Source organism: Pungitius pungitius, chromosome 8 (assembly GCF_949316345.1).
Source record: "Pungitius pungitius chromosome 8, fPunPun2.1, whole genome shotgun sequence".
NCBI lineage: Eukaryota > Metazoa > Chordata > Actinopteri > Perciformes > Gasterosteidae > Pungitius > Pungitius pungitius.
Window position 1 is genome coordinate 18,928,341 of NC_084907.1, and position 19,713 is coordinate 18,948,053.

A 19,713-nucleotide genomic window follows, 5' to 3' on the forward strand; every position below is an offset into this window, starting at 1 on the left:
TGTGTGTGAAACAATGGTGTAAAGTATACAATATGCCGTATGAATTCTTGGCAAACTGGACTCCTGCTCAAACACGTGAAAACAACAAAGAAATGAATTATTTTGCAAGAAAAACGTCGGGGGGGGGGGCTGCTTTTTCTCCCACTGACGTTATATTTATTGAATGTTTTTTTTCCCCCCTCAAGAGTGAGTCAAGTTTTATTAAGACGTCTTCCTTACTTCACGGCAAATAAACCAGACCCCAGGCTTAAAATATTGTTTTTTAATCTCACAAATTATAAACGCAGTTTTGACACCGTCTTCATTGTATCCTGTCAGTATACATTCTAGATTATAGAAAAGCTAAAGACAGCGGTGTTCTTGATTTTGTTTTCTCCACATCTCCGTATGTACTGCTATTAAAGAGTTAAGGTAGTTAAAAAAAAAACCTCCATTAAACAGGCACAGATTTAAAGAGTTGACACAGTGTTTGCCCGAGAGCGCTTCACAATTAAGACACGCTGTACACATTTCACAGCGAGGGTACTTCATTGACCTCATTTGATACACAGATAAGGCATTGGATGGATCGATAGATTTTGTTTGCACACAGGCTGATCCAAAGTTAACATCAGCTCAGTCATACAGTGCACACAACGCGAAGAGAAGCGTCCGTCGCCTTGGGGAATGGAATGCACCAAGTGGTGGATTATAGTTTGCGGTGTGTGTGAAGGACCTCACCAAAGATGCATGATTAAAAATTATGTGGACAAACCTTAAACAACAGAACAAAATAATTAAAAGCTAAAATCTGCAAAATCAACACTGCATCGTTTCACATTTGAATTCTGCAGCGCATCGAGATGACGCCGCATCCGCAAACCTGCGGTAAAGACACCGGGTCGGCACTGAAAGGATTGTTGGGAAGCTGGTGTTGAAACAAAAACGCCTATTGGAGCAACCGGAGGTCTGCATGTGTAAGAAAAGGCGGACGCTGAGGGTCGTCGGTGATGAGAGGACGCGGCGTGCACGACTTTTTTCTACTTCCTGATGGCGGCCACTGCTTTCTTGGCGGCGTCATCCAGGTTCTCCGCTGAAGTGATTGGCAGGCCGCTCTCGGTCAGGATCCTCTTGGCCTCGTGGACGTTGGTCCCTGGAAGACGCAGGGAGACTCCGTTACAGCAGGCGACAAAAACACCGACAAAGACAACAAAAGAGAGCGCCTTAACGAGGCGGAACCCAAACGTGGCATCTGCACCGGTGTGAAAACCACGGCGTGTGAAAGACGACGGGTTCCTTTGGAGGAATCAATGCGCGGTGTGACAGATGGAGGAAGCTACGGGTGAAGGGTGGTGGCTTCGTCTGTGAGCACCGCCAGTGTGTGTGTGTGTGTGTGTGTGTGCGCCGCCTGCTGCAGCGAGGTCAGGGGCAGCAGGTGCCGGGTGATGCGGTGGCGTCCGTGCTCTAATGGACCCCCAAACAACCCGACACAAAAGGGTGGAGACGCTCTCCCTGCAGCCCTGGGGCTCAGCGCTGAGCACTGCGCAGGCAAAACAGGAGCCTGACGAGCCTGCCACAACACAGGGGGGGAGGGGGGGGGGGGCGCCGGTGGACGGAGGGACACGCAGAGGGAGGGGGACAACGGCGAGATGGAGAGAGCGAGGACATCAGAGTAAAAGGTCAAATGAGGCAGAATTGCCCACGCTGCTAAAAACAATAAAGGCGGGCTGTTTATGTGGCATTTACCGAGTTCACACATGACCGTCTGATCTGGGGTCAGCGTTCTCTACTCGGAATTATTTTGATTTTTTCAAAACATCCCATTTTTTTTTATTTTTTTCTCTTTAAAATGTTTATCTAAGTAATTCAGTCTGTATCCGCAACAGCTAGATGCCTCCAGGGGATCAATGAACACAAATAGTGGTTTGATCATCACATGATGCTCAAACAGCATTGAGATTCATTTGTGCTTATTGTATCATTCAAACTACCTTCCATCCCAAATGCACCTTTTTCCAAACTGTAATCTAGTTTGCTCCTCATTAACCATTTTGATGATAATTTGATCATTTTATGAAGCGCAAATAGCAAAACGTCACTAGTTTCAGCTTCAGTCTAATGTATGTGTGAGTAACTGACAAAACTTACATAAGATTTTATGTGAAATATTTAGTCTCTACATTCCTGCTGGACAATAGTGTGTGTGTGTCTGTGTGCTTACAGGTGGACCTTAGCTCTCCTGGCTGGCGTGCAATTAGGGCTGCGCGATACGTGAACTCTCTGGAGGCGCGGCCACGCTGATCAATACCTTTCATGGAGAATTCTATTAGCAGCGCCACTTAACGCCCAACGTTTCATCTCTTTGGTCCAGCGAGATAATACACCAGACACCTTTTGTCTTTGCGGGTTCACACCGTCAACAATCAATTCTGAACTGTAATTAATTAGAATACATGCATGAAGAGACCTCGCTTTGGCAAAAATGTGCCCACAACATATATTTGTAAATACCTGCAAATTTACATGAGGTACATGTTGATGAAATATTCAACCAACAGTGAGTGCAGCACTGTTCAGACACTGCAGGTAACGTGTGAGCGGGTAATCACACATCTGTGCGAGTGAGAAAGCAGGATCTTGCTTTGACGTGGATATTCCTCTGCCTGTGTGTGTGACTGACTGACACACACACACGCACGCACACACACACACACACACACAGAGAGCGAGAGAGGACGGTTCAACTGTGCACAGTAGGGAGTAATGATGGCTCACAGCAGCAGAGGGAAAAGGACGGAAACAGCCTGAGTGTGTGTGTGTGTGTGTGTGTGTGTGTGTTCACCTGCAGCCACTAGGTGCTGCAAGAGACCTACTCACAGCCTGGACCCAGACACATCGAGTAACGGAAGGAAATCCCACCAAAGGAGACTTTCATTTTAAAGTGAAATACCATTTGGATTCATTTAAAGCCAAAGAAAGAAGAAAAAGATTCTTACTGCTCCATTGTTTGCAGGGTTTTAGTTGTTCCGTTCTTCATTTTAAATTAGCGCAATATACACACTCACATAAATATATAAAACGATACACCACATTTGCATAATGCATTGGCGAATTGGTAAAAACTAAACTACAAACGATGTTTGGTGGTGAGTCTCATGGAGACAATGGCTGCAATAACGAGTCTAAACAACACATACTAACAAACTACTCAGGTCTAAACAGTGAACAGCAGGCTGCTTTAAAAAGGGGAGGGTTTCCATCACGTCTCTGAAGACAAAGTCTTCATGGGGCCCAAGCAGTGCAGCACGCCGTCCTGCAGCCCCGTGATATTAGTCCACCATATCTTTACATGGGTTGTAGTTGTTTGCTGCTACACTCATTCTCTGAATAGAAATACGGACCCTTTAATTGTCCTACAAAACATTTCTGTTGGATATCCACACTAATGTGCAAGCTCTCTTTTGTCTATTGTTGAAAATGTCACTTTCATGCGTGAGTCAATTAAAGGCGGCTATATTTCAACAGGATAATCAGGCTTTGGGGCTGTGCCAGAGGCTTCTGCCGTTGATGATGCTGTAGTTCATGAATTTGTGACTAATTCTACCATAACGAGCCGAGTTAAGTGAAGATCTGATGAGAGGAGAAGACGCTGCTTTATTCTTAAACCTGCAGTAACTCTGTGCTTAACATTGCTCCTTGTAGACCACAGGGAAAACAACGAGTGGGATCGTGTTTAACAACCGATGATGGTCATTCATCTAAAGCCCTTTCTGTGGTTGTGAAATTAGCTTGAGAAAGTTTGTTTAAAAAAAAAAAAAAAAAAGATATGACCGTAATAGAAATTGTTAACGAACAAATAGGGATAGTTTGCTAACTCTAGGACTCTTTTCCAAGACATTTGGACTAACCATAGCAGGAAAAGCTTTACATTTGTAAGCCACGACGGACAAGGAATCATTAATCTAATTATTTACACAATTACTTTCGTACCGTGGTGTGTTTTCATCAACATGAAATCAAAATGACGCCAGGTGTTCCTGCACATTTGTGACAACACAAAAAGGTGTTAGATGTCAATAACAGACCATTTAATTGGCTTATTATTTTAGGTCGACAAACACTTACTCCTGCTAATTAGTTTCAGTCATTCGGGCCGTGCGTCTCCCTGAGATGAACGAAGCGGCTACACCGAATGGAAAAAAGAAGCCTGTGAAAGCAACACCCAAGCTGCAAAAGGACGTTACATCGCACCTCTGAACTCGCTGACACGAGAGGGAGCCGATTCTCACACGCCGTCTGCTATTCAACGCGCTGCTGCACGCTACGGTGCAGATGGCTTCTCACGTGGACCTCAAAACATCGAGAACACACCGTCATATTGCACTTACTGGTCATCAATGGCACGCAATGCTATTGGCTTTGAGTCTGGCTAGCATAGTGCACTTAGAGGGGTCCATTATTAGAAACGGATGGACTTCTCCACGTTACCCTTTAATTCCTGTCACATGACACCTCGTCGGGCCATTATTCCTCGTTATCTGGACGGAGGAATATCAATGAACAGGACAAAACAGACACTTATCCCCGGGCTTTAAAGAAACAGCAGCGCCTCGCTGTCTCCTCAGTTCCCTTGAATAAGTAGTGAAAAATCCCACAATGTTATCCCACTGTTCCAACTTTGATTGTTAATTCATATAATATCCAGGACCAAACAGTTGGGACAGCCTGCTCCTCCCGCCTTCCTCCTGTGTGTCAAACATCAAATGCTTCTCGTTTAACGCAGAGAGAATCCTGAACGGTGCAGACGCGTTTCCTTTGATGTGCTTGGCAGCCATTAAGATTTCATTTTTCTGATGAGACAAAAAAAAAAAACCCGTATTAGATTTAGAGGGCGTCTCTCTGGCATTGAGAGTTCATGTTGTGCATAAATGCATCGAGTCGGGTTTTCATTCATGTTGAATCTCACTGTTAAAAACAGCTTTTTGGGGTATCTGAAGCAACCGCACAGTATTGATTTCCAGTTCCTATCTGGTGCATTCATTCTTTAATACTTACAACTAAACTTTTAATAAATGCATAGTTTAAAAAAAAAAAATGATTTGATCAAAACGAGCCCGAGTCTGCTCTTTTATATTCGGTGCACTGTGTGCATGCAAATGTACACGAATGCTTCTTGGTGTGCATCAGCTGCAGCAGATGGCTATTTCAGCTAAGAGGACTCAAAGGGACATTTCAACCATACTATTGGACCTTGCGTCTCTTTTTTTGAATGAAGTGGGAGGAATATGACGAGATCACCTTTTAAGGAAAGAGAAGGCAGCTACCCTTCTCAGAGAGACAGTCGGCGGAGTAAATCAATAGAGCAGGGAACACACTTATGCCAATGCACTCACCTCTTTTTTCAAGGGGATTTTTTTTTTTCTGGCATTGAGCATCCTTACAGAGCAGTATTTCCATGTGTGCACTGTGACCAAAGGGGGCAGTACAGTTCTTTGTGATGGATTGCTTCCTTTCAATGCTTTAAATGTGGGTGTGTCTTTACATTCTGAGCAGATTCTTTTGCATTCATTCGCAATGCAGAAAACATAAGTGCTTATACTATAGCCACAAAATTAGGTTTGTTCTAGTTTGACTCATCAGTCTGAACTATGATCTAGATGCAAATTGAGCATTATCAGCACCTAGACAACATGGCCCTGCTCCTCTACGTATGGGAACACATAACTCTCCACCAAGTAATCAACCCAGGCCTTTTAAAAAAGAGCCTCCCCAATTAAAAGTGTGCCAGTTAATCCATTCTGATCCCGCTGAAGAGTGCCGGGCCGCGCTCTCGCTGCCCGGCGGTCAGCCCAGCAAGCCGAGCTGATTGATTCTGAACCAATCTTCTCCACAAGACCGCGGCCCAGGATGTAATGACCCACAGCTAAAGCTCGGATTAGGCCCGGGCCAGAGAAAACGTGGTCGGCCCGAGCGCCAGCATCGACCTTCTGTACTGAGCCCTTTTTGTGAGTCAGGTTGCATTACACGGTGTAGTGAGAGAAATACGTGGCCACTAATTAAGGGGTTTTGTTTTGGTACCGTGCCGGCCCAGTCGCTTCGGGGGCCTGACAGTGTCCAGACACATGGTCCATCGGCAACAAGAAGATTGTTGAAATTGGGGAAAAATTAAATTGGACACACACTCATTGTACCACACAAGTTGTCCCTAAATCACAGTTTTGCTTTGGCTCAAGGGGAGAATAGTGACATGTCACACACTCTTAAGGGAGGAGGGGGGGGGGGGGGATTTCTGCTTTGCCTAATGTATGTCTCACATATTCCCCTCATCCTCTGAAAAGCTGTGTCTACACCGTACTGTATAGTGCCTTTGTGCACAGTTGGGTTCCAGAAACAGCTCACGCACCCTGACCTACAAACCATATTAGCAGTGTGTGAGGACATAGAGTATGAATTCCACACACACACACACCACTCAGCGGGATCTTGACAATTAAGCTAACCACCAACTGGCCCCCCGCGCCTCTGGGAGTCACCGCTGCCATCCCCCACACACACACACACACACACAAACTGAGCTGGTTTCATTAGCATATACAGGTGAAAGGTGAACCAATCAGTGCATCTCTACCGTTATTCTGGCTGCCGCTAATGACTGTTGCGGCACAATGTGACACGTATGAGAAATGCACTGCTGTTCTTACTGGGCCACTGGGCCACAATGAAGATGGATCGGCTCCACAGAGCACACTAGAAATAACACAATGGCTCAAAAAGTTTCAAACAAGATGGGAAAGATGCGCTTCGACTCCTGCAGCGCTTTGTAAAGTGATGATCTACACCAGGGGTGTCAAACTCGTTTCAGGTTCGGGCCAGATACCGGCCAGTCCCACCGAACGCGGGTCACGGGGGGAGGGGGGGGCATTTTTTCTACCTTCAAGCCTGACCACCAGCGGCACCTTCAGCTCCAGCTCTCGACACGCCTTGGTGATGCCGTTGGCGATGATGGCACAGTTGACGATTCCACCAAAGATGTTGACCAGGATGGCCTCGACCTGTGAAAGAAGGGGACACAAAATGAGTAAGCCAAGTGGCAGCCCCCCCCCCTGTAAACAGCATCACAACGGCACTGTGCAAAGGATTTACATGAGGAAAGGCAAACCTTCATTACAATGGCTAAACAAGGTTTGTCCAAAGAGAAACACAACTATTGGCCAATCCTTTGTAAAGTAGAACCCGCAACATTTGGTCCAAATAAAGCAATATTTCAATATGAGGCGTTGACACGGGGAACAAAGGTAGCTCCACACCCGGCACGAGGCAACGCCATGTATCATAATAGACGTGCGCAGTATACAACGCTTTGCTCTCCCCTCTATGGAATATATAAAACATGAATTCACAACCCTGCAATAAACAGGGTTCCCATTTTCTGATGCAGATCTGCCAGCTTGAAGTGGAGGCTGAAGGGTGTTCAGATGAAGGTGCGTGGACATATTCTCACCCTTGGCAGCGTCCTCAAACACAGTGTTCTGTCTGGACACAAGCTCGTGTCTACAGAGTCTTTCTTTGGGGAATGAAAAGTCGCCGATAACATTGGCTCAGGGGCCAAAGGTTGACTCCCAACACGAAACAGAAATCAACAAGGTCTTGGGCGGCTAAGAGCAAATAAACTGGAGAAGAAACTGGAGTTTTGACCGCGCCAAGTTTTGCCAAACCATCCCGCTGTCGCCTCCCTTCTGCCGTCTTGCAGTTTATTTGCAAAATGAGCTTGAAGCTGATATCAGTAAGTAGTGATGCAAGGCGGCTAGTGTGTGTGTGTGTGTGTGTGCGCGCGCGCGCACAATTACACTAACAATCTAGCACTCGGTAATTACCCTGCCTAGCTCAGTGAAAAAGTAGACTCAGAGCACACAGGATTAATCCTCCATGTTTGTTTATAATCACTGCTAATCTGTTCGCGGCGATTTGGATGAGCAGCCTGCGGTGTTTGTGTGTGCCGGTCGCGAACGTGTATTTTTTCCAGTATGTGGTAATGATGTTTAGAGGGAGAAGGGATCAAGGACTTGGATAGCTATCAGAGCGACAGTGTCCTCTACGTGCGATCCAAATGAGCATCTCCTCATGAAAAGACCGGAACAACACAAGGCCAGGAAGGAGCTGAAAAAAAAAAGAAGAAAAAAAAAAAAAACGGCAGCATAAAAGGCTCGGAAATCATGCAAAGATAATTGAGCGCGGAGAAGTGCATCGCACAGGCATGTGACCAGGGTGGCAAAGGGGAGGGAAACATTAGTACCAAACTGTACAGGACATTATGAATAAAAAACTAAGTATAATACATGCATGGTCTTTTATATTAGTGTCATTTTAAAGTTAATAAAGTTGATATTGTCATTTTAAAGTTAATAAAGTTGATATTGTCACTATGTTAAGTGTACTTTAATGGTCGATATCATTGAAACAAAATCATTAAAGAATTTGATAATATGGTAGCCAGTACGATATTTTGTGTACTGTGGGTCATATGTAATGGGCCCCTCCTGCAATTTAGTGTTGCGTGAAACAAAAAGCGACACATCCATAAAATGGTGGTCAAATTCAAAGGCCGAGATACTTTCAGTCTTTAGCATGAGACAGGTCAAGGTGAGCCAGATCAGTACCAAGGTGCACGCACTGCGCAGCTCTACTACACAGGAAAATCAGGCAGCCAAAAGCTACATTCACACACACTTCTGAAAGAAAACTACATTAGTACCCAATGTTCGGCAGTCATTTACATGTGTCAAGAGGGGCGGCGAGTGAGGGGACAGCGTGCCAGTTGAGCAGAGAAGACATGAAGGAAAGAGGTGTGAAATGTTCACGGCTTGTTGATCCTCAAACCTCGGCCGTGTACTAAACTGTTCATCTGACAGCCTGTTATCTGCAGTTCACATGTGTGTGTGTGTGTGTGTCTTTGTTGCTGCCTCTAGGCACACGTGGGAGTGTGTGTGTGTGTGTGTGTTGCCCCATGGCCTTGTGCAGGTGTGGCCCACAGCAGGTGCACAGGTCCAACATTGCCCCTGTCACTACCAACGGACGGCCAAGTTAGAGAGACACGAAGGAGAGAGAGAGAGAGACATACTTCAATATCACCGGCCGGCTCTGTAAGCTTGAGTCTGAGCATTTACTCTTTACTGTGGGTTTTAAAATCAGGTAAACGTGCCGTACTTACATGAAGTGAATGGATTGTACCAGTGATTGTGGCTGTAATACTCAGACAGGCCCAGTGAATCAACGATGGATGGCCCGTGTTAGACAGAGTCACTCCAATATGGACACTTATCTCATGAAATCAGTGTACTTATCATGGGGCGGGAGAGACCTCACACACCTTAACACGGGGTTCGACTCCGGGTCTCACACAGACACACAGCACTGTCTGGCCCCCACTGGGGGGCAGCAGAGATTTAGATGCCTTTCTGCAGCCCCACCAGAGAAGGCTCTATTTTCAGCCCATTTTTCAACTAGGTCTCTATTGGGAAGAACCATTTTTCTTCCATTCATGCGTCTCCTATCGACACCCATGTATATTAATGACACGTAAGACATGATTTATGTGGCTTGGCAAAGGAATAAATGCTGTTTATAGAAATATGGATGTGGTGAGGAGGACTTCGCTGCACTTTGCGCTATCTTCCTTATTAGAATTCCTCTTCTTTAGGTCTGCAACATTACTTGTTGCCACAAACCGGCAACAAGCATACATTGAATGTTTAAGTAGTGCCAGGTTTGCCTACTGTGACTAAATTACAGATCTAGAGTTACAACACCACACACAAGTGTAATTTGAAGAGATAATGTGGTAACTACTGTGTGCCCAGAGGGAAAACAGCCTATAATTGAAAATATGCTAAAACACTGGAGCTAAAAGGGGAAAAGAATGTGTGCATCTTTTTCATCTCTGTAATCATGTTCTCTGTGAGGACGGTTAATTCAGCACTTAATAGCCATATTTACCGTTGATGAAGCAAATTGGTCCTTTTGCAGTGGACTGCACAGTCCTCATTAGTTACGAATCATTTTAGCAAGGTGCTCGTCCGTAAGGGGTTAAAATACCACAAGAATAAACTTGTACAGCACAGAAGTCTAATTTAGGGTCAACCTGAACGCCCTCTCTCCAATCAAGGGACCAACAACAGCTCTGCTCCACTCAGAAAACCAGCCTTAAAAGGTATGAAATAACATTGCACACTGCAATCCGTCTGAAATCTTCAACACAACGTTTTTTTCCCCCCGAGTTTCTGCCTCGCTCCTTAAAGGCATTCCTTTCAGGTGAGCTAACTTAGCAGCGGGATGGATTTCTTTCATCAGAGCTCAGCATAAGGCACCAGGTATAATGTGCCAGCTCGCTCTTTTTAGCGAGATCTTTGTAGGTTCTTTCAGGCAGTGTTACGGCATGAGCCGGTGCCTTCTACCTGAGTGCGCTCAGATGATTCGAATTTCACAAAATAGGATCATCGCTGTCGGCATTCCAAATCCCCGCCAAGGCTCCTTTTTTGTCTCCAAGTCAAAAGAAGGCCTTCACGGGGGAAACAAGCTTTTTCTGCCTGCTATTGTACGCCTCAGTAAGTGCAAGAAATGTAACCCTGACAATTTGACATGCTCACATGGCCCTACATGGTACTCCTCCCGCCTTTGTTTCTATGTTTCCTGGATGCACGTTTGACTAAATATGCAAGTGTTGTTCTTGTGGATGAAAACATCCCCGCTTACAAAACGCACATCAATGGGAAACGTTATGGACTGCAACATGAACTCAACATCGCATAGGCATGGCACATGCTCAGTGAGTCTTCAGAGTCCTTCCACAGACCGATAAACGGCAAACAAACATGTTGTACTTCTCTCCTCCAAGTTTCAACCCAGAAGGGAAAAGCAGCATTGTATTTCCTCTCATTCGGCGCAGCTCGTTGTCACGAGGTGCACGTGCGTTGCTGAATTATCACTCAAATACACATTTTCATGCCCGTACCCCTCTTAAGCGCCGCTAATCTCTCTGCAGGAAAGAAAGGAAAAAGGGAAGGCATCTTGTTTCCTTTGTTAGCAGCAAGCAGATAGGAGTGAGAAAAGGCAGGGCTGAAGATGGGTGTTTGTCTCTCTGTGGCCTATTAAGGGCAATTGTTCCGTCTTATCTACTGGAGACAGCCTGCACCGGCACCGCCTGTTCTGGCAGGCCTTGTTTATTTGTTTTTTCGATCGGCAGAGAGCCCCGCGCTCGGCCCTGGGGCCACAGGTTAACATGCGCGGCTTCCAAATCAAGGCGGGCTTGCAGGCTCTAATCACACTTCTTGGAATGACTGTACGGCTGTTCTGTGAAAAACGATTATTTAGTTTCTGTCCTAGTTTGACGCAAGATGGGAGTAAATTGTGTTGTTTGGGATTTCTTTGCACATCTTTTATTTGGACAGTGGAAGCCAGATGGTCCACCCGTCTTGCTGCATCCAAACCAGAAAGTACTGAGCTTAGCCACCGACCATTTACATTGGATGGGGGGGGGGCAGCCAAGAGGGACGTGAGAACTAGATACATCAGGCCCCGTGACAATTGGATGCAAGTACTGAATCCACAACATTATCCCCCGTGCAGAGCAAACGTCGTGATGGTATCAAATGATCACTGCAGAGTGTTGTGGATACCTGTTTGAATAAAGATGGTACAAAAATAAACAATACTCGGCCTTGTCACAAGAGACAAAAGGTAGGCGCTGTCACAACAGAGCACTCACACTTAAAACGGTTTCTTGGAATTCCTTAAATTTCATCCGCTGTGTCATTGTGCTCCATGTCACAACACAAAGAGAAGGCTCTGTGGATGATCACGGTTCCATGTGTTCAGTCATATATTATATATATATATATATATATATATATATATATATTATGACACCCATGCAAAAAAAAAAGTGCTCATGTAGCCATCTTGTAAGCGAGGTACTAGCTGCTTTGAGCGTCAATTCTGTCAAATCGAGGAACTATTTTGCCTGTGCATATCTATTCTTAGAAAGGATACGGAACAAGACAGCGGATGACACACACACGAGTCTGAAGGGAAGAGAGGGTCTTGAAGTCAGAGAGTGAGGCGAAGTGAAACAGATGGAAGAAGAGAGATGGAGAAGAAAAGAGACGCAGAGAGGTGATGGGAAGTGGTGCGGTCCCTAACTTCTATTGAAGGCTCAGATTGGCCCTGGCAAGGAAGGATAAGAGGGAAATAATTATCCGGCCTGCTGAAGCATGACAGCCCCTCCTTGGGACGGCGGAGAGACAGACTGAGCGTTACGCCAAAGATCGGCCATGTCACCGGAGGAGACACCTCCTGACAGACAGCGGCATCTGAAGTTTCACCTGACAGTAAAAAAAAAAAAAAACTCACAGCTACAGTCAGCTCAATAAGCTGCCCGATCGATGATTGGTGCACACAAGGTTTCATCCGGGGGAACACGGCGCGGTCGCCACTAAACTCCTGCTACCACCTACGTTACCGGATGTTAGTCCCAGTTCACGTACCGTTTGACATTTCCTCGGCTCGACTGATCTCCTGTTATGAAATACTGTAGCTGCTGTGGGCCAGGTCGTCTGCAACAGAGTACTTCTCTTTAAAAGCAACTAAAAATCCGACCACCCAATGAGTCTTCCTGTTCTGTAAGGGAAGAAAACCATGTATCGATACGTCTCGTTCACTAACCGCAGCCTAAAATCTACTAACGCCGCCTCACGATTGTTTGCTTTTACCAAGTAATGAGTCAGTTTGCTCCCGTGTCTCGTGTCTACAATGCCGTCCCGGTCTCATTTTATCCTAACAGACATCTGTGTTGGATGGCTAAAATAACATTTTCATTCTTTAGTTATGGCCCAGATTGTTTTTTTGTGAGATCACAGTCTGTCCAATCTAGAGTACTTTATGAGTACTTTGTGAGTACTCTAGATTCAAATGGATGTTGAAAAAAAAAATGTGTAAAAAATTAATGAGAACTGGAAGGACGTGAGGTGACGGTGATCTTTGATCACCAAATTAAAATATGTTCATCCTTCAGTGTGAGTGAAGGTTTATCCCTTATTTGAGGAAATTGCTTCAAGCGTTCTTGAGAATGGCTCGGATGTTGGGTCACAATGACCTTTGACCACTGCAATCGTTTCAGTTCATGCTTGAATTCAGCTGGATGACAGCTAAATAATTTGTCCCCTCCAGGCGCTCCAGAGATATCACACTCACGAAAATGGAGTGGACGGCCAGACAAACGGACCGATGGACGACCCCAGGAAAAACCAAAAGACGACACATCGCCGTGACAACAAATAAATGAAACCTTTGTTGTGTGGTCAACACGGAGCCTTGAGTGTTGCACAGTGAACACTGCTTTGCCGCATTGCTCGTTTCATTGTTTGAAATGGGCTTCTTTCTGACAGCAGACTGCGCAAATAACCGTGAAATGTTTCTCAAGCACTGTACCCAGTCATATGTGTGGCACGCATCACACAACCTGCACATCAAGGTAAATAACACTTTTTTTACACTCGCATCATGCCGTGTGTGGCAATCCCGCCGCGAGCACAAGCTCTGATTGCAGCAGCTCGGGCACGGCGTGTTTATTCCTATCCGTTTGGGAAAATGTCAACAGTTGAAGGAAACAATACGGCGCGCGGCTTTAGAGTTGAAGCAACGTGTGCTTTAATAACTCGGAGCATTATTTTCATGGTTGTACGTGTATGTATGGAAGCAACAAGTCAAAGCGGTTCCAAATAAAACGTTGTCCATGTGGTTTAACCTGCTATCAACATGCCAACACCCCAAGTGGCATTTCTTCTCTCCAGTCCTCCTCATGTGCACTTACTTGTAGCTTTGTCTTTGTTCTTAGAGATTAGAAATCAAAACTGTCATTAAGTTTGCATTCAATATTCTCAACCATTTCCATTTGCCTTCACAGAGCGTATACATCACAAATGGTGCCATCTCAATGAACAAAATTAACAAAACATACTGCGCAAACTGTATACTCATCACTGACGTTATCAAGATTCCCATTTGAAAAAGAAAAAAAAAAAAAAAACGTTTGTCTCGACATAGATTGGATTCAAGACCAACCGTTTGTTGCCTGAGGGCAGAGAGAGTGAGTCTGAAGATGTGCTTGGTAATGTGTTACCCCAATATAATGGTAGGGAAAACGCAGATGGTAAATGGACTTTTGGTAGTGCTTTAGTAGAACTACCGTACACAGTGGCACCTGCCCATCAGTAACTAACATTCTCACACTGTAGTCACAGCTAGAGGAGCAATGCTGGGTTTACAGCAGTGGCAAATAGCTTTGACTTTAGTTTTGGGTAAAGAGAATACTGCTATTAAAAAGCACACTCACAGTGCTCACTCAAAGGCAGAGTAGAGGATCACTCTGTGGCTGCGGAGGACCCAGAGGAAGCCTAATGATGTAGGCTAATTAGGCAACAAAAAAAAACAAAAAAAACACAAAGACACAATGACAAATTCACAAACGCTGTTGTAGGATCTCTTGCATGACGCAGTGAGGAGGAGACACACCCACTTCTGCGGTTGGCCACGAGGTTCGTCAGATGTCAGCGAGGGATGTAGAACTCGCCTCCTGCTGTTCACCTCGGGGTGTCCGATGCCCCTGAACAAACATACACACACACGCCGACTCACACACTCACACTCTCACCAACGCACAGACACACATCACATCTTGAATTGGACTCAATATTGGAGCCAGTGTAGGGCAGGCTTATTATTCATCCCCAGAGGGTGTTGTGACACTGCTGACAGGAATACATAAATATTCCTCCACCTCTTCACCAAGGGTTAATAGCTGTCCATCAGGCAGCAATGAGACATGCAGTCCCACATGTGGCCACACAGTATGGACAGTTTCCATTGGAAAAACAAGGAAGGGATGACCAGAAGCGTCCATGAGGCAGGCCTGGACACGCTGCTTCAGCAAGTTAACATGGGCACCGATTTGTAGGTGTATATAGAAAATCCCGACCACATAACTGAAATATGCATAGAAACCCTCACATATGTTTGAGTGGATACTTTTTTCTCAGACTGAGGCTTGAACCTAAAAAGTTGACTTTGGATCTGTCTTGTTGTGTTGAGATTTACTCTGCTCAAAGGAGGAATTATTCTATTTAACTGGGGAAATGCGTAATAGTTGGGGAATGGCATACATAATCACTTTAGAGACCGAGTACAAGAAACCAACAGCTGAATATAAAAGAACCACCATTTCCCGCTTTGTTCCTAATGCTTCACGGCCAATCAAAATTAATTTATTCTAATGCATGCACACAGAGGGTCAATTATCCAAATGATTTCAGTTCAGATTGCACCTGATCTTGGGAGCCAATGAGCCTTCGAAAGGGCAGATGAGTGTGCTTTGCAAGGCAAATCATAGTTCCACCGCACTGTTTTTGTCATCTTCCAACCATTTGCATATCTAAATGTGAGCGGCTAGCCTCTCACTTTTAGTCAAGAGCGTTCCTCTAATGAATAAACAACTTAGCATTTCACTCGTGTGGTAGGCCATGGAACCATATCCTGAATACAGAAGGTGTAGCCATGGCCAAGTGCCAAGAAAAAGCCACCTAAAAAGGTTTAATGTGACCAAAAGCCTTCCAGGGCCTTTAAAGGACTCCTTGTGGTTTTATCAAAGTGAGACCGACATCGTCTCGTCGCTCCCACGTTGGAAGCCTGAGAAACATCAGCTATAGAAATGGGAAGAAAAAAAAAGAATGAGACAGAAAAGGGGTTTTTACTTTTCTCTTGACTGATTTATAGTCCGGCGTCTATGAGAGTTTGATGGATGGATGGTTCATCTTTTCGAAAGTGACTGAACAATGTAAATATTGATATTAAAAGAACCATAGACGCACTTGAGGGTTCCAAATCGGGCGCGTTGTGTTACAGGCAAGCATGGATCTCTTATCATGCCGATGTGAGAAGTTGATGATGAGGAGGATCAAGCCGTTTCCACGGGGCGACAAACAGCTGGAATCAGCAAAGCCTTGTGGACTGCTCCGAGGAGGAGGAGGATGTGTCAACAAAGACGATAAGTGGAAGCCTACCAGACAGATTTCTGCCGTTTGTGGCACTCTGCGCAGACAGACGTAAGGAAAGGTTCATGGTTGTGGACAGTAGTAGTTACTTTGATATACAAGTAATAAGTTACTTTACAGCATTACACCTTCTGGTGAATTTTCTACCCTGTTACTTCTTTGCGTGGGTATGAACAGATGCTGCCGTAGCAAAAAAAAAAAAAAAGATTTCCCTTGGCGGAATGAAGTAAGAATACATCCATTTCTATCCATATAATGTGTTACTTTATCCAAGATAACTGCTATTTAAGGCATTATTATATGCGAGCGCGAAGTTGTTTCACAGCGGATAAACATTTAGTTCACTAAGAAACTGTAAAAGGACAAGAGTATATATGCTGCTCTCCAACAACACAAACAAGGGGATTGAGAGATGTGTTTAAATTGTATCTCTAAATTTGAAAAAAAAAAAAAAACATGTTACCTCCACTCAATTTGTCTGTTTGAGTCTGCATGTGGGAAATCTAGAGTAAGAGCTTATGTACAAAACATAATAGGAAGCCGCAATAATAATAATAATAATAATCAGCAACAGACTCCAGAGAATCTTTTTGCCATGGCTACGCTACTGGTTGTGGGATACGTGTCAGTACAGACTGAGAGTATTTCTAAAACAGTATGTAGTATATCATTTTCCAAAAATGGCAGAGATGGATTCCTACGCTGATCAGACATGTCGACGTGCTTGCCTTCTTGATGCAGCGGGACCAACGGAGTAAAAAAAATTCCCACGTCGTCGAGTATCATCAAAAGGAGAAGTGGTCTGCTCTCGTATGCAAATGTGAAGGACTTTTAGTCGCTTCGAGGGGAGGGGGGGGCGACCAACGGCTCCAAGGATGACATTTGGCCCTGAGGACTTTTGATGGAGCTCAGCAGAACAGAGCAGCATATCAATTAGCCATTAAGGGTTTGCTCGGGTATTAGAGGGATCAGAGAAACCAATAAAAGCCTCGGGAGAAAAAGGAAGCGGCCGAATACATTCCAGATCGATGGAGGTCTCATCTCGGGACTTGCCCCATGCCAAGAAGGGCATACAAGGTGGAACTAAATAGTAACACCTTTGGACTCCATGTGCATGCTTAGGCTATTATCCTAATTAAAACCTTACACCTATAGATAGAGAGAGCTTTAAGTTTGAGCTGGTACATATGCACCGGGTCATTAGTCAGAGTCAGATAAATAATCCATCCGCATTTCATCGCTGCAGGGAAGAGTGTAGCTCTAATATATATAAACACACTATAGCATTGGAAGAAGCAGGGTTGGGGGGGGTCTTCAGTCCCACATCTCATTTGTTCGGCCACCCACTGTAGTAAAACTCCACCCTAATTCATTTTTTTTCTTCCAGTCCATAAACCTTTCCTCTAGCACCTTTAAAACCATCAGAGGGTTCCCCCACTCCGGCCGTCAGTGAACCAGTGAGTGAGGTGCCACACACTTGCCTTCATACCCGACCTCTGCGGATAACTCTCAGTTCCATAAGAAAAAAGTAGGAACACCCCCCCCCCCCCCCATCCTACCACTCCATCAACCCACTGTCCCGTACACCAGGTCAGCCATAGAAAGCACACGGGCGAGCCTGCCTGTGTGGGCTGCGTGTGTGTGTGCGTCTTTGGCAGAAAGCGAATAGAAGTCCTCTTTCGGCGAGATGAGCTCCAGTGATTACAGGCTGAGACAGTTTTCTAATTATTCTGTCAAACATCAATCCTGTGGGCTGATGCAGGCCGTCCTGTGGCCTGATGGACAATGTAATCACCGCTGGAAGTCCTCCAACCCCCACTCCTCCGCCCATTGCACTGCTCTCCACACCCGTCGGGTGCCCCCTCTCCCCACCCTCTACACCCTCTCTCATGTTCCCATGCCGCTGTTTTCAACACAACTCTCTCATTCCCTCTCTCTGTCAGTACTCTCCTTCTCGTCCTTTCTCTACACACAATTTCAGTCATTTTCATGCTTGCAAAAAAACAACAACAATGAATGTCCCAAGGCTGTTAAAAATGTTAAATCCGTCTGCAGGAGTAAGGAAACAAACCTTACAAAATGCAAGTATGAAGAAAAAAAAAGGGAAAAAATGGACAGAGGGAGAAGAAAATTCAAATTAAGCTGCTGCAGCGTTCAGACTAAATACGTTTCTATGGTTTCACATTCATGGCAACAATTTACATGAGGCAGATAATGATGTAAGTGAATTACCTATAATGTAAACGTTTGATTATTTAGGTTTTCTAATTGCTGCAAATCAGTTGATTAAATAATCAACAGTCATTGAACAATGACACAATTCTTGAACTCTTAGTTCAAAACATTCATTTGTGACATATGTAATCTAAAAAAGACATTCAAGCAAGGTGGGAGCTTTTGACATTTTTAGTTGCATATTTAGAAATAAAGCTAGAAGATATATATTTTTTTTTTTGGAAAAAATTTAGAAATTGCAACGTTCTAGTATTAAATGCAACCCTTTAATTTTGCAGTGTCAACATCTTGTTGTTTTGTGAACGTGTAAAATATATATATTTTTTAAAGATCCTATGACCTTCGTGTCCTGGCTTTCGATCCTCTGGCCCCTTCTCTTCATGGTGCTTCCTCACTTTTCCCACTGCAAATAACTTGTCCATCTTCATCCCAAGATGGCAGTAGCAGACACTGAGATGAACGGTGCAGCGGGAGCCGTGTCGTACACACGGGCCTCCGCTGCCCGGTGAACAAGGCGGACCGCTCGCAGCGGCTTGGACAGCGTACGAGGGACTAAACTGGATCACGAACACTTCCCCCCCCCTTCGGCTGTCAGTCTGCAGGAATGTAGCGAGCAATAGGAAACGGATGAAGATGCGAGGTGGTACAGAATGGCTGAACAAAGAAAATTCTTGTATAGCTTTGGCTGTGGAAATGTACGGGGTTGTTAATGCAGGCCTTGTACATACGTTTATTGGCTAAATTCAAAGCCGTTTGCCCGCGGCGTGTGTCTACAACAATACGTGTCCGCTTCTGTATTTGTGCGCGCTTTGAGTGCCGACCCCCCCGGGCGCGGAAACAAGAGAGGCGATTTCTTTTGAGATGTGATGAGGTGAACGTTTCATGTGAGCCACAAAGTCTTTCCATTACGCTCGATAATAAAGAAGTGCGCGGATCAGACAAGAGGATCGTATCAAATCAGGCCTGGAAAAGCCAATTACACTGACAATAATCTCTCGCTGTACTGCTGCCGGCATGTCTCGTCGTACAGAGCAACAAACACCTGAAACACGGCGAGTGTTAGCTTGTGTTTCTCTGAGGCTGCTGGGGTTACTGAGCAGATAGGACATTTCAAGATATGGAAACACTTGTAAATATGTTCTCATCAGGCTGCACAGTTGCTGCAAGGAAATGCCATTACAGCGTCTTTGGGATAACGTTTTTGTTCATTTTCCTGCTGGATTTCTACGGAACATTCAGGAAAATGCTGTTAATGCAAATGCAGAACTCTTTATCGGACCATTATTGGACACGCGTTCGATGAAGCGAAACATTACTGCTGTCCTAGCCAGCGTCGCACGGGGGGTGTTATGGAAGAGCCGCTTCAGAGGAGCCGCTGTCTGAAACCATGAGCCTTCCC

The 19,713-nt window shown here is 45.0% G+C and overlaps 1 protein-coding gene across 1 annotated transcript in view; it reads right to left on the reverse strand.

Annotated features, from left to right (window-relative positions):
• Positions 1-417: 417 nt before the first annotated feature.
• suclg2 (succinate-CoA ligase GDP-forming subunit beta) overlaps positions 418-19,713 on the reverse strand; it is a 65,921-nt gene continuing 46,625 nt past the window's right edge. The window contains exons 10-11 of the mRNA XM_037489926.2: positions 6,911-7,031; positions 418-1,132 (exon numbers count right to left, since the gene is read on the reverse strand). Of these exons, the coding sequence (XP_037345823.1) occupies positions 1,020-1,132; positions 6,911-7,031 (234 nt within the window). The 3' untranslated portion in view covers positions 418-1,019. The remainder of the gene's footprint in view (positions 1,133-6,910; positions 7,032-19,713) is intronic.